The sequence below is a fragment of the Paramormyrops kingsleyae genome, chromosome 23, assembly GCF_048594095.1.
Source record: "Paramormyrops kingsleyae isolate MSU_618 chromosome 23, PKINGS_0.4, whole genome shotgun sequence".
Taxonomy (NCBI): Eukaryota; Metazoa; Chordata; class Actinopteri; order Osteoglossiformes; family Mormyridae; genus Paramormyrops; species Paramormyrops kingsleyae.
Window position 1 is genome coordinate 4,079,011 of NC_132819.1, and position 14,918 is coordinate 4,093,928.

The following is a 14,918-nucleotide window of genomic DNA, read 5'->3' on the forward strand; positions in this document are numbered from 1 at the left end:
TACAGAATATTTGGCTTTCAGATGAAACAAAACGTTTAATACGTTTTATCTGTCAAAGTAAAATGTTTTACTTATCTAATATTTTATGTATAATATATTTTATGTATATATTATATTCTGCGTTAATTTTACTCCAAAATAGAATGACACAAATCACATTCCATCATTATGAAGAGATCGGAAGTATGTAATATTTGAAATGTATTGTAAACCCCATTATACTTTTTATTATGTAATAAAAAACTTCGTTTTGTCATTTTGCATTTTGTGTGTGATTCTTCAAAAACGCACAGAAGCGTTTGATAAAGAAACAAAAACACAATACAGTTTAAAATCCATAACTGACCTATCGACTTTTGAGGCTGCCTACAAACTCATAATCCACTATTTGTAGACCCAAGCAGTTTCAAATAGTTTGAAATGGGTATACTCAGTCCACTACAATATTTTCGTAATACTGGCCACTTTTAGTATTAAACACAACATCAGGGCAAAACGAAACGTAAACGCGATCGGTCATTTTAAATGCCGAAATGCTTTGTTGGCCAATGACGGGGACCTCTTCCTGCAGATGTACTCAGCCAGCCAAGGGAAAGCAAAGGAATTAGCCAATGAAGAACTCGATTACTGAAAGGCAGCCAATGGATGGCCAGAATGTTGCCGACTGGAAAAGTTCAGAGGCTGATTTCTGTACTGGAGCGGGTAAGTTATCTTGAGATTTTGTGTACTGTTTTCGTTAACAACTGTACTACTCTGTCAGTTAAAATATTGCTGTCATAAGACTGAACGCATTGCTTCGCGTTGGGTAACAATAGGACGGCTATGTACCGAATATACATTTACAGGTTTTGTTTACTAGCTAGCTATAGGTTGTTTCTAGCTGAATAGCTAACAACTAGCTAACCAGGGGGTGTTTCACAAAGCAACATTTCTAAGTTGGCTGGGTTAACTTAAGCTAAAAGTCATGATTATCCAACAGGAATTCCCCTTACTTAAACTCTTATTGTACAGTCATGACTTCTATCTTAAATTATCCGCTTTGTGGAACACCCATAGCTAGTAACTGGCTGGTTGTTTCGTTTTTTTGTCTCTAGATCGACCATCAACTGGCTCTTTGGTTAACCATAGTTAAGTAAAAAAAAAAACAAACATGAAAATCACCGTATCTTGTTGATTAGATGCTGGTTGAAACGTTACAAAGTTGTTTTTGTCCTCCAGAGATTTTACAGTCAGTTTTCAGATGACAGAATACAACACTACTACCTTTGTGCATTGTTTGTTACATATGTTGTGCTGTTTGTTTTGTGAGATCTTGTTTGGTGTTTGGTGATAATATTCTGCATGTTTTGGGAAATGATAAACACAAACACAGACATCCCACCTTAAGGATATTGATTTCAGGGAGGCAAATGAGGGGCATCCGGGAGGGTGGGGGTGCTGGCCAATGCTTGGCTGGTATTATGGTAATACCACATATATAGCTGACGGGGGAATTTACAGCGGGTTGCAGTGGTAAAACTTCTTGCTAGGTAATTTTACCACCACTGAAAAGTGGAAAGACAGATTTTTGGAACATTGTGCATCATTGGCAGGTATCAGGGAGCTGCTGTCAATTTGCGGGAGACTCCAATTTGATGGAAGTTTCAGGTGGGATGTCTGTAAACAGACAGTACCTTCCTCTCATAAGATCATAAGAACATAAGAAATTTACAAACGAGAGGAGGCCATTCTGCCCATCAAGCTCGTTTGGGGAGAACTTAACTAATAGCTTAGAGTTGTTAAAATCTTATCTAGCTCTGATTTAAATGAACCCATGGTTTTAGCTTCCGCTACACTAGCAGGCAGATTATTCCATACTCCAACTACACGCTGTGTAAAGACGTGTTTTCTTAAATTCAGTTTAAAATGTTCTCCTGCTAATTTCCACCTATGGCCACGATTTCTAGTATTTAAACAAATATTAAAGGAGCCATTTGGCTGATCAACATCCAGACCTGTTAGAATCTTATATACCTGGATCATGTCCCCTCTTAATCTCCTTTTCGCGATGCTGAACAGATTCAGCTCAGCTAACCTCTCCTCATAGAGAGGAGAGTTGTGTGTTCATTGAGTTCAAGTTTAGATAACTTGAGTAAGTTGTATTGTGTAGTAGTGCTTTCTAAATATGCTTTATGGAGGGATTTGTATGCAGAGTTTTTCCACAAAAGCTGCAACAAATTTGCAATATGCTGAAAGCAAACAGTAGTGTTTGGAATTTATGGAAAAAAGAGGTTCTTTTGGTAACTGAAGAAATGGTTTACGAGAATTTACTGTCTACTGGCTTTACTGTCTAAGTGGTTTAGAATAGCTATAATAAACATTTATGTTGATGTCTGTGGACAGAAATTCTGTTGGACTACTTGGTGCTCTGATTCCTGGGTTCTTAATTGTGTGTAACGGTGCACAAAAATCACGGTTCATTACATACTTTGGTTTTTAAAATCACGGTTTGGTACGTTTTTGGTAAAGTGGGGGTAAAAGAAACAAAACATAAATTGCTTCTTTTTTTTCTTTATTAAATAGTGGTTTCCTGAACAACGTATGACTGACATAAAAAAAGTCTGTCAATACTGCCACAGCATGCTAATTAAAAAGTAAAATTACTTAAAGGTAAATAAAAATGAAAATTCTCTCAAGTAAATATAAATAAAATAAATATCCATTAAGGCGCTCATTTAAAAAATTAACTGTGCCTTCAAATACTGGTTTATCTGTGGCGCTGCTTCAATATGTAACTGCGTCAGTAAATTGCATCATGGTCCTGGGAAATGCTATCATCTGAAGTAGGCTTATTTGCAGTTTGATGTTGTGTCCATGTCCATTGGATAATAGGGATGCATTTTAAGGCAGAACAATACAAAGTGGAAAACTGAATCAGTGGTTCTCAGTATTGTTGTATTTATTGTTACTGCCTCAGAGTAGTTCCTGAGGCACAATTTGATAGGCCTTTAATGTAGTATTATTGGAAATGGACAGTGTTTTTTTTTTTTTCTTTTCTTTTCTTTTCTTAGATGCCTCGTACCAAGGCTAGTAGACGTTCAGAAGCTGCTCGGAAGAGATCTGTGAGTATACTGGTGGAACTTCCTGCTGAATAGTTGCTGCACTGGACCAACACTTTAATAAGGTGCTTTCCCACCTCAGGAACCTTTTTCAGGAATCTGGAGCTTCTGTCACATTCTCACTGCAGGAATTTGTCTTGATTGTAGTTCTTGAACCTACTTTTTTTACTCATTACTCAGGAGTAGGTACTTTTCTCTTGCCCAATAAACATTGTTGATTGGTTGACCGCAAGCACCAGTGCTACCTTGAGGTGCTTTTACAACAAAGTTCCAAAACTGTACCATACTGTCTGTGCATGTGCAAATGGCAAATAAATCATTTTAACTTGAACTTGAAACTGGTTCCTTTTCACAAATCCCTGGGCTGTTTTGACTGCGGACTTCTGTAACTCCTGGCCACTTTTGATTGTACTTTTTGCATCACACATTAGGAAATGGGACCTTTATGAACCAAAAAAATGGAGGACGAACAAGTTGTTTTGTTATAGTTATTTGTTAGTTACTGGGGGCATCGATTGTGATCAAAACGGCAGACTGCCTTTTATTTATATGACCGCCAATGTTTATAATTCATTATTAAATCTGGCCATAGATTGATCTTTTGTTTTCCACAGAATAGAAAATGAGGTAACGTTATCCCGCTAATAAGTGCCGGCAAGTTTCACCGCTGGAATTGGTGATATTAGAAAAAATATTGGTTAGTGATCGAATTTTCTGATGCAGAAATATAGAGACGGAAGGGAAAAAAGATATTATTTGATGCATAAAATGTAATTGCAGTGTAAAAATTATTCCAGCAGCTCAATTTTTGCTTCCCCCTTTCTACGGCCCCATGTCAAGTGCTGTATAAATACAATATAAATAAAATGCGAATCGTCCCGTATTTTCTGACCACGCGATCGATCCACCATATGGCCATGCTTGTTATTGTGTGGGTGTCAGTTCCTGTTTATGACCTGCATTTTCAACAGTTATATACATATGGAGAGAATTGTGTAACCTGATTGCAGTATTTGTATCGTCTTTAGTTCCTGCGGCGAATGGCAGCAGACAGCAAGGTGATGGAAAGTATCGTGATCTTGGACGACGAGGAAGAGGAGGAGGAAAAAGCTTGTTCGCGTGCCTCATCTTCCTCGTCTCAGCTGCCTGTCGATTCAGGATCTGCGCGGGTCTCTGTGCCTGTCCCCACCCACATCACCACGTCACCTTTCGCTTCCGCCCAGAAAGACAGCTCCATCCTTCGCATTGAGAACCAGAAGCTCTTTATGGAGGCGAGTGAGAAAATCTGCTAAATCTTAGCTCATCGCTCTTAGCTCTCCGTTGCTAAGTTAAACCAGGAGTTACATACTGACCTCCCACAGCGTCTTTTCAGATCAAATCGCTTTTATTGTCACATCTATAGAACGAGTGAACTAGTGAGTGAAAGTCTTGGGTCATGAGTTCCTCTCAGCAGTGCGGTACTTTAAAGAAATGCAAACTGTACACAGAACAAATCTACAGATGTATGGCATACTATGTGATACAATAAGACATTAAAATATAAATACCATACACCTTAGAGGAGAGAGCCAGGCTGTAGGTGAACCCAGTACAGTTTAGTACACCAGAGGCATTCACTAGTGCAGTGGGGAGTGGAGATGGTGACCTGGGGGGTGGCTGATGTTAGCTGGAGGTCAGTATCCCGATGACCTGGTGGAAGAAACTGTCCCGGAGCTGTTTTCCCAGTAGAGGGCTCAGTTCAGCTGACAGCTGCGCTAATATCAGTGTTCAGTGGTATTACACTTACACTAAAAAAGGGCCATTTGTAGGGTAGAACTCTGTGTCTGTGATCAGAAGGTCGACAGTTCAAATCCTGTGGTCGACAAAGTGTCTAAGCTGTACATGACTTAAAAAAAAAAAAGAGCATCTGATCAATAAGTAAATGCAAATGTAAAAACTCACACACTCTTCAGTAGGGTATGATTTGAGGACCTCACCCAGTCATTTGCTCCTAAGGTCAGCAACTTTTATTTTGCATCTCCAGTTGTCTTAGAAAATTCAGCATAGTTTCAGCAGAATTCCTATTTTTCATTTTTACAGTGTTATGATCAGAAGACTTGGGCTTCTTAAAGATTTTGTAGGATAGATGATTATGGAGTTTATGGTTCAGATCTAGCAACCCTGTGATACTTATGGAAATGTAAGGGCCTGTTTTATGTTAGGGCACCATACAGATGTGGTTTTTCTTGAGGTAAAACAGATGTCTTATTTTGCGTTAATGTTCTTGCCCTCATGCACTTCTCTGCCTTATTATGCCGCGTTTGTCCCTCCCCCCTAGTTTGTGGAGCACTGCAGGACTCTCACGCAGGACCACCCGGAGGTCATAACGTTCCTTCAGGCCAAGCACGCCAAGGTCTCACCTGACTTCCTGGCCTCGGTGGAGCTCCGCAACACGCTGGGCCGCTGCCTGACGCGGGCCCAGGCCGGCCGCTCAAAGACCTTCGTCTACATCAACGAGCTGTGCACCGTGCTGAAGCAGCACGCCGCCAAGAAGAGGCTGCCGGTCACTCCGGCGCCATCCGCCGCCGAGGGGGATCCCGGTGGGGCGGAGCAGCCGCAGGAGGGACGGCCCACCTCACCTGAGCCAGGAGAACAGAAAAAAACAGTAAAGGCTTCTAAGAGACAGGTCGGTTTGCCTGTGGTCAGTGGGCCTGTAGCCGCTGTGCACCATCCATAGGTTTAAATCCCACCATTTTGTGCAGGGATTCTGTAGTCCAAAAACACAGTTAGGCTTTGCTAAACTGTGCATAATGCTTGGCTGTATGTGTGTGTGTGTGTTTGTGTGGCACTGTGCCCTGCAATGGACTGGCATCCTGTCCAGGGGGTCCCCCTGTGCCCATTGTAAGCCTGTCATTATGTCTCCTGTCCTAAATGGAAGGATGAATGGATGGATGCATGTAATATGAATGTACTTATTTGCACATTTTGTATGTATAGATGATTTAAACTGGTATGTTTAAGCCTTTCAGACCCCCCCCCCCCCCCCATCACCTCTCACTCTCGTCCCCCATCCCTCCTGCAGATTGCATACCTGGAGAACCTGCTGAAGGTGTATTACGAGGAGATCCGCCGGCTGCAGGAGAAAGAGATAAGTCTGGACGACATGGTGGAGGAGGATTGCAGCTACATACAGGAGCACAAGCTGAAACGCAAGGTGGGGGTGGAGGATATGGGGGGGTTACCTGTGTACATGGGAAGTGTGACTAATATTTTAGTGATTATAAAATAAGTAGCTTTGGGTGATAGTGTAAGTCAACCTATTAAATAATATTGTATCTTTACAAATCTCTCCTACTCATTGTAAAAACATATCTGTTTGGAGAATTCCCCCCCCCCCCCCCCCCCCCCCCCCGCCGGCATATGGCCCCCGTGCTCTCTGAACACTACCGCAGTGCTCATGTGACAGCAGTGCATTCTGGGAGTGACACATTCCGGGTTCCTTCTCGCCACTTCAGATGATGAAGATCTATGACAAGCTGTGCGAGCTGAAGGGCTGCAACACTCTGACGGGGAGGGTGATCGAGCAGAAGGTGTCGTACACAGGGACCCGCTACCCCGAGATCAACAAGAAGGTGCGTCCCAGCTAAGTGCCGGATTGCCCAGGAGTGACTCTAGGCTGGTCATTGGGGACCAGCAGACAGTATCTGTGGGTCCCGAGGACCAGGTTGGGATACACTGCTGCAGACAGCATGTCAGCCAATTACAGGCCGTGCAGAAGCACACACATGTATGTCTGTGTGTACTTGTGTGTAAACGTAGGAATGGGTGTTGTTGGGATTTTATTGATACGGCAATCGATACTGATGCTGCTTTCCGATATCCGATACTTATCAATACTCTTATTGATACTACTCTCCATAATTTGGTGCAAAAAATATAGATATGACATAATACCATTTTTTCTTAATTTTTTATAATTTTTTTGCAGAAATAGCTGAGCACTGATGTTATGTTTGACTTCTCTGTTCTGGAAGATGTGTGTGTCTGCATGAAGGACATTCATTACACTCATTTATACTACAACATTGCTGAATCTGAAGGGTGTTGGTTAATTTTTTATGACTGCACACACAGCGCCGACCCAGCGGATCACAGTAGCAAATCAGTGTCCTAGCAGGGGTCACGGCTCTTCTTGGTCCACATGACCATGGGGGGGGATTCCGTACACAATATTATGACATCATATGATAAGATGGCTTGTAAATACAGCAAGCAGTCGAAATGGAGGATGACTAATGAGCATTCTGACTCCGCCCCCCCCCCCCAGATTGAACGCTTCATAAACAGCCTGGAGTCCCGACAGAACCCTCCTGACTATGCGGACATCCTGCGGCTGGTGCGGCGGGTCAACGAGAGGCACGGCCTCTTGCTCAGCCAAAAGCAGGTGACTCAGATCGCCCAGGACAGCTTCCGCGAGACGGGCAACCGGCTGCAGGAGAGGCGACACCTGGACATGGTGTTCAACTTCGGCAGTCACCTGACCGACGAGTACAAACCTGGTACGAAGCCCTATGATGTCGCAGGAATAATGTTGTTTGGGTGGAGACGTTGTAGGGTAATGGTGTTTCTCAGCTTCTGACCTCACCCTCTTTTCTGACCTGCCAGCCTTGGACCCCGCCCTCTCCGACCCCGTCCTCGCTCGCAAGCTGCGCTCCAACAGGGAACTGGCGCTGACCCGGCTCGAAGAAGTCGTCTCCAAATACGCCCTGCACCAGGACGACTCGGAGGAACAGGAGAGGAAGAAGCGGCAGGAGAAGCTGAAGAAGGAGGTGGGGCCCCGAGGGATGGGCGGCTGGGGCCGGGATCCGGGCCCCGATCCCACCGCCTTCGCCGTGAGGTTTTCTGCGAAGCCGCACAGAGTAAACGTGCCGGTCTCTCTATCCCTGCAGAAGGCACCTGACGACAAACAGGAGGCCACGCCGGCCGAGAATGAGACGAAAGGCGAGGAAGAGGACGAGGGATGCGAGAGCGACGGAGAGGTGGCAGAGAGCGAGGGACAGGAAGATGATGAAGACGAAGAAGAGGAGGTATCCTCTGACCCAGACATTGAGGAGGAGCTAACGGCCAGCCAATCACAGGAGGGAGCAGGTGGGGAAGGCATTACGGCAAATGTAAACTAACTGTTGCTCTAAATGCTACACAGACCTCCTGACTTCCTGTACTTTTCCTTCCTGTATTTTTTTGCATTGTTTCACAGAAGCATTTCTCACCCGTCAATACTTGCTTGATGATCTGTGTGTAGCTCAAAGGGTCATGGGTTTGTGCCTGCGACGGCTGTGGGTTTGAATCCCAAAGCCAGCAAAGTAATCATATCACTGTTAAGTCCTTCAGCAAGGCCTTTAGCTGCCAACTGCTGCAGGGCTACGCTGGACGCTGGCTGGCTCCACTCTCTGAGCCCAAGGTTTCCTCACTTGTTTGTCACTTGGGATCAAAGTGGGCACTAAATAACGTTGTTGTCATCATCATCATCATCATCATCACTACTACTACTACTACTACTACTACTACTACTACTACTACTACTACTACTACTACTACTACTACTACTACTAATAATAATAATAATAATAATAATATAATTATAAGAATAAGAATAAATTATAATAATTAGAATGACAACAACAAAACAAGAACAACAATAATAAGTATTAAAAGCATATCTGGGTTCAAATAACGTTTAGTAGGATACATTTCCCATCATTTTTCATATAGTCCCCAGAGGAGCCGAGTAATTCAGCATCTCAGCCACCAATGGGTTTCCCAGGAGCTCCTGACTCTAACATTTGATCCATGAGTTTGTGATCCTGTCATAAGTCTAATGGCTCTGTCAGGGCTTCCGTATATTTAAGCTTTTAATAATCACCTTGCATATGTGTCCACAATGCTGCTGTAGACATTCTGATTCGCTGTTGGGTGTTTCAGATGAAGAAGATGGAGGGGAGGAGGAAGAGGAGGCGACCGATGAGAGTGATATACAGCAGCAATGGGGAGCTGGAGTGTCCACTAGCCCGGAGGGTGTGGATATGAACGGCGAGGAAGACAGTCGATCGGTGAGCAGTTGTCAAGGCCATGGTGGTGAAGAACGCCCACCAAGTGTCAGAGAGGAGGGGAAGGATGGCTCCACCCCTCCAGTTAGCCCCAGCCAATCAGAAGCTGTGGATCCGGACAAGTGTTTGCTCACTGTCGCTAGCAAATCTGCCTCATCTGACCATTTAATAGCTGCTTCACCAAGCTCAGGTGCAGAGGTCTGTCTGCCTTCCTCCATACTGGACACTGAAATTGGTTCCTGTTCTTCCCTCATGGCAAATCCAGACTCTTTGCCTTCATCACCTGCAATGGTTTTATCCAATCAGCATTCACTATCCCCACCACATGACTCGAGGTCAGCCAATTGCAGTCCCCTGCCACTAAGCCCTCAGGCAATTATGAAGACTCCTAGTTCAAGGAAAAGGAAGAGGATGACAGGGTCAAGTGGTCAGAGTGCCCTCAATGGCAGCCACAAACGGGCATGTGCGGACAGGTAAGGACTGAACATTAAGGATGAAGATGCATAAACCTGTCATTTAAGGTACTTAGAATAACTCCTATGTAACACAATGGCCATATTTGCGTCTTGTGACATGACTAGCCAAATGTAAGATGGCAGCACAGAGGAGCAGTCGTAGCTGTCATACCGATGTTAAGGTTGGGTTATACTAGCGTAAAAAAATATCACTTTCATTTCAATTATAGCTGTACAGTACAAAAATCAGATTCCTCATTTCCGGTAGCAGTTCCAGAGCAATTTCACAGGGCGATTTCAAACAAAGCTCAACTTAATTGAGCTTTGACCTGCGAATTCACGTAGCTCAGCCAATCCAGTACGGTGTGGGTGGGGTTGATTTCATTTTATAACATCGCTAGTTAGTACGCGTCACAATTAGCTTACTGGACTAAAAGGCCAAAATTACAATAAGCATTTAAGGAAATTGCTGATTTCTGAGTGGCTTGGACAAGAAAAAATTAATACGTAGTTTTCAAATATCTATTATTTTAAAGGTAAACTACGTGTGACTTATTCCTTAACATTATTCTTTAACATCACCGCACCAACATTATCTTGAAGCAAAACGTCACATCCTGTATCACATCCACTTTCGAATGACGCACAGATGATGCGCTTTTTTCACGCTAGTATGACCTTTAAGATCTGAGCGCCCCCCCCCCCCCCCATCTTCCTTATTGCCAGTGATGACGACATCCCCCTGGATATGGGTGTGGTGAGCAGCAGCCCCCAACAAGCTGATTCCACCCGTGCAGACAGCCCCTGCCAGGAACTGGTCAGCAGTTCACAGTGCACGCCTCCCCCCAAGAGAAACAAGGTACTCCTCATTACTCCTTTGCAAATGTAGCAGAGAATCTCTGTGGTTATGTTCTCTTCTGTCAGCAAGAAATTCTTTGCAACCTTTGTGCCTCATTTCAGGTACTCTGTACTATGCAGCATAAGCGTAGCCTCATTTCAGGTACTCTGTATTATGCAGCATAAGCCTAGCCTCATTTCAGGTACTCTGTATTATGCGCCATAAGCGTAGCCTCATTTCAGGTACTCTGTATTATGCGGCATAAGCCTAGCCTCATTTCAGGTACTCTGTATTATGCGGCATAAGCCTAGCCTCATTTCAGGTACTCTGTATTATGCGGCATAAGCCTAGCCTCATTTCAGGTACTCTGTATTATGCGGCATAAGCATCAATGTGCTAAATCCTCTGTGTTCACCCTCTCTGTCTTCCTTGAGGTGCTTTTGATTATAACCCCTTAATTCTGTCAAAGGAGTGAAAGTTGTAACTGTCTCAATTTCAGGTCAACGTGGCAACGCAGTGTGATCCAGACGAGGTGATCGTGCTGTCGGACTCCGACTGACCGTTCCCTCGCTAGGAACCCCTAGAAGCAAATGGGCCTCAGCCCTACCCCTCCCTGTGCAGTCACTCCTTGGTCGGAATGAGCTGGTAGCGCCAAAGTCATGGTATGGGTGTCCGCGTGTGGGTGAACGCCAAGACTTCAGCCTCTGACATGGACATTCAGATGGCTGTACATCCTGGGAAAGAGGGGGACTCGGAGCAGCTTTTCACATTTTAGGTTATTTTAGCTGGGTTTTTAATTCATTTTTTTGTTTTTTTTTTGTGGGGACAGGAAAAGGGTCTTTGCGGCCAGTTTTTACAACTGGTTTCTCCTCCACCTATTTGACTGTTGGGTTCCTTTGTTGCAAATGAGATCACTTGCAATTTGTTGATTCTTCCCCAGTTCAAACAGGGTTTGCATAATTTAAGCGAAGGGGAGGCTTTGCACCGAGACAAGGCCTGCTGATCACTTAGCACAGTCTGACGGGAGATGGAATCCCAGCAGTGCCCAGCATTGGTCTTTAGGGTCTTGCAACTCATGAGCTTTTCTCCATATGCTATGCAGCCACCTGTGGCTCATTCTTTTCCACCATCTTTGTTTCATCATTATAGGAGTTTATTTATCAGCTTATTAAAGAAGCCAACAATGCTAATAAAATCTGATGCTGGAGTTACGGGACTTTTTCTTCATTTTGAATTCCACAAACAGAAGTGTTTTTTCCTAAAAAGGTACTTTTCTTATCTGAAACCAATGTTAATTAAATTAACTTGTAAACTACTGAAAATCAGTGCTGAATCATTTCTAATGGACTAGTCTAGTGTGGGGGTGGTGCAGTGGTGCAGTGCTTAGCACTGTTGCCTCACACCACTGGGACTTGGGTTTTGAGTCCCTGGCAGGGCTCCATGTGGAGTTTGTATGTTCTCCCTGGGTTGTCATGGGGTTTCCTCCAGGTACTCCGGCTCCCTTCCCCCCACCAGGTGAGCGTGAGCGTGTGTGTGTGTGCGCGTGCCCGTGCCCGTCCTGAAATGGGTTGGTGCTCCATCCAGGGTTGTTCCCCACCTTGTGCCCGTAGTCTCTGGGATAGGCTCCAGACCCCCCATGACCCTGAATGGGATAAGCAGTATCAGAAAATGGATAGTCTAGTGTTTCCCAATTTAGTCCTTGGAGACCCACCATCAGTCCATGTTTTTGCTCCCTCCGAGCTCCCAGTAGGAAGGTACTGCCTGGTGGGGGTCTCGAAGGGAGCAAAAACATGGACTGACTGTGGGTCCCCGAGGACTGGATTGGGAAACACTGGACTAGAATAGAAATGAATTGAGAGAAAATGTGGCTGTTGCAGACCTCAAGCTTCAGCAGTATATGTATTAAAACAATATAACTCAGGAGATGTGGGCTGTCTTTAGAGCAGAAGGTGGGGGAACCCATGTTTTGTAATAATGTATTGTATGTTTTGTAGTCATTTGTGGAAACGAGGGAAAATGAATAAACATGTTTGTTAATATGCCTGTTTACTGGCTGTGATTCTGATAGCCTTTCCATATATGAGATACGGGGTTCAAGATTTCAGTTCTACCAATAAAGGCAAGATGAAGTCAGAAATTTAGTTCAAAATGAAACTAATACACCAATATAGATGGGCAAAGAATGCAGAAAATATCAATGGAAAATTCATAAGCAGTGAATAATATCCCAAAGTGATTCAAGTTTAGTAGGAATGACCCAGATTATCAGGATATCTTTCAGTTTTACAGCATGTGAACTATCACAAGGACACCAACCATGACGCTGTATATATGGCTGGGATTCTAAACTATGACAATTAAGTGAACGCACACAAGTAAGTCAGGTTACTGTTGCAGTGAATCCATATGGAACTACGAAGTATTGCTCCATCTTTCAAACACTTTCCTACACCTTTCTAATACAGGGTCAAAGAAAATTTGTAGCCAATTCCAGGGCAAACATCAACATACATAATGGACAATTTAGTTTTTGGATAGTGAGAGGATCTCCAAACTGGAGGTATGAGGCAACAGTGTTACTCACTGTACCTCCCATAACATAAAAACCCTGTGACTGTGTCATAGCTACACATTATATAGACAGAAATGGTATGTACAGTCATATGCTTAACAGTGTAAACAAAGTTAATATTATTTGGTTGAAATTCAGTTGGTAGTCAAGACTTATTTCCTGTCTGCATGAAGTGATGCTAACATTCATTAATCTCCCATCAGTTTTCTGTGCATAGCATTTCATGTGAAATAAATTACAAAATTATTTTATAGACCCAGGCGATGAGAATATTTTCGTAAAGCAGTTGAAGCAGGGTGTTTTTCTTTTCACAAATACAAAAATTAGTCAGCTGAATCTGAAAACCTTTGAAACATTATGAAAAAAATTTAGAAGCAGCTGATTATAAAAAAAATTCTAATTTATGCAAATAAATAGTTTTTAAAAAATGTTTTATGTAAATAAAAATGCTTTTGATTTTTTTCTTGTCCAAGGGCTCTTCATGTGTGATTATAGACAGTTTGCACTGGACTGGTGTCTCTCCATACCTTTTGCCTTGCTGTTCCTGATACAGCATCTGGATTCACTATCACCCTGCACTCAGTTAAGGAATACTGACAGCAGAGTACATTTTTTAATTGTATATTGAGGCAGTATTATGAAAAAGCTAATTAGAGGATAACTGGTACTCTGAAATTGAAATAGTAACCATAGCAGTTTTCCCGCAATTTCCTTATAGATACCGCTGCCATATTATAGTCATATTTCACTTTTTTTCGACAGGGCAGTATCGCCACCTGCAGGTGGAGCCATCTCACCATCTTCCCTCTTGTGACTGTTCTCTGGAAGAAAACCACTAAAAAGTTGTTATCCGTTTAACTGACCTTTAAAAGGGTTAAGATCTCAGTATGATTCGTCAGCTTAATGCACTATTGAATTATGTATAGATGTGGGTGTGCACTTTCATAAGTGCCCCACATCTCAATTTAAACTGCAAGTTATTTGCATAAATTATATATTCAATAGAGATACACATTTTAGTGTCAACCCTGCAGTCTGGTCCAAAGTAATGAAACTGCTGCATCATGGCACATGCATTTCCCATTCCCTGTAAAATACATCAGAACCAAATGGCAATTACAGTTTGATATCAAAAGTGAGGTTTTCTGGAAACTTGAAATGCCAAAACCTGCATTAATGTTAACACATCCCTGACACATTTGTGCAGAGTGACTGGATATATGACATTGTCAAGTGAGTAGATGTGTCATTTAAGCTGTCATTGTTGAGAAATGTACAGGGTCCAGTCAATCTGTGCTGTGTCATCTACAGGGCAATAATGTGACTTCACGACAGTTATCACCTTCACGTCTGGTGAAAATTCAAAGCTCTCTGGCTAGGTAACAGAAAAAATCAATTATTTCAATTTAAAACCACTCTGTCCCAAGGCAACATATTTATAACAATAATGAATACAATTAACCTGACACAATGGGAAACCTTAATTACCACGGCAAAGGGATCAACCTCCGTGAAGTCATCTGAACGCCTTCCCAGTCACCGTGAATACACATAAGCCTTTACAGCTGCCACTTCAACTTGATGCCAACTGAAGTGAGTGGCACTGTCTCCATAGTGACTAAAAATTACCATAGCAACTAGTTCTGTAACCATAGAGATGCTTATGTGTAGGTGTCTGGGCTCACATCTGTAAAAAGTGAATATGATTGATGTCACTGAGCTGCCGGTGCGTCAGCCGTAAAGTGATAATTATGCAGGATTTTCAAATCGTAAAGCCTCGATGCACAAGCCAATAATGTATCTGGGCAAGCTCTTAATTGCCCAGACTAATTAGCTACTAATTGATTATAATGTAGAGACTGTAAAATT

General features: G+C 43.0%; 1 protein-coding gene across 3 annotated transcripts; it reads left to right on the forward strand.

Moving 5' to 3' along the window:
* The first annotated feature begins 380 nt into the window (after positions 1-380).
* On the forward strand, positions 381-12,516 carry daxx (death-domain associated protein). 3 transcript variants are annotated; one of them, XM_023830513.2, is made up of 12 exons: positions 381-702; positions 3,051-3,101; positions 4,127-4,369; positions 5,416-5,763; positions 6,160-6,291; positions 6,593-6,709; positions 7,405-7,636; positions 7,743-7,906; positions 8,027-8,225; positions 9,060-9,657; positions 10,366-10,498; positions 10,977-12,516. In XM_023830513.2, the coding sequence occupies exons 1-12, from the start codon at positions 646-648 to the stop codon at positions 11,034-11,036; spliced, it is 2,334 nt and encodes a 777-aa protein (XP_023686281.2). In that variant the 5' UTR covers positions 381-645; the 3' UTR covers positions 11,037-12,516. The 3 variants fall into 3 exon arrangements, with proteins under 3 accessions (XP_023686281.2, XP_023686282.2, XP_072561703.1); XM_023830514.2 differs by having other exon boundaries at positions 548-702; positions 3,051-3,163; XM_072705602.1 differs by lacking the exons at positions 381-702; positions 3,051-3,101 and adding an exon at positions 3,201-3,795.
* The last annotated feature ends 2,402 nt before the right edge of the window (positions 12,517-14,918 follow it).

Coding starts and splice junctions, on each gene's coding strand:
- daxx (XM_023830513.2), top strand. CDS start 646: ATGGCCAGAATGTTGCCGACTGGAAAAGTTCAGAGGCTGATTTCTGTA. Junction 7,637..7,742: donor GACCGACGAGTACAAACCTG/GTACGAAGCCCT, acceptor CTGACCTGCCAG/CCTTGGACCCCGCCCTCTCC. Junction 8,226..9,059: donor CCAATCACAGGAGGGAGCAG/GTGGGGAAGGCA, acceptor TGGGTGTTTCAG/ATGAAGAAGATGGAGGGGAG.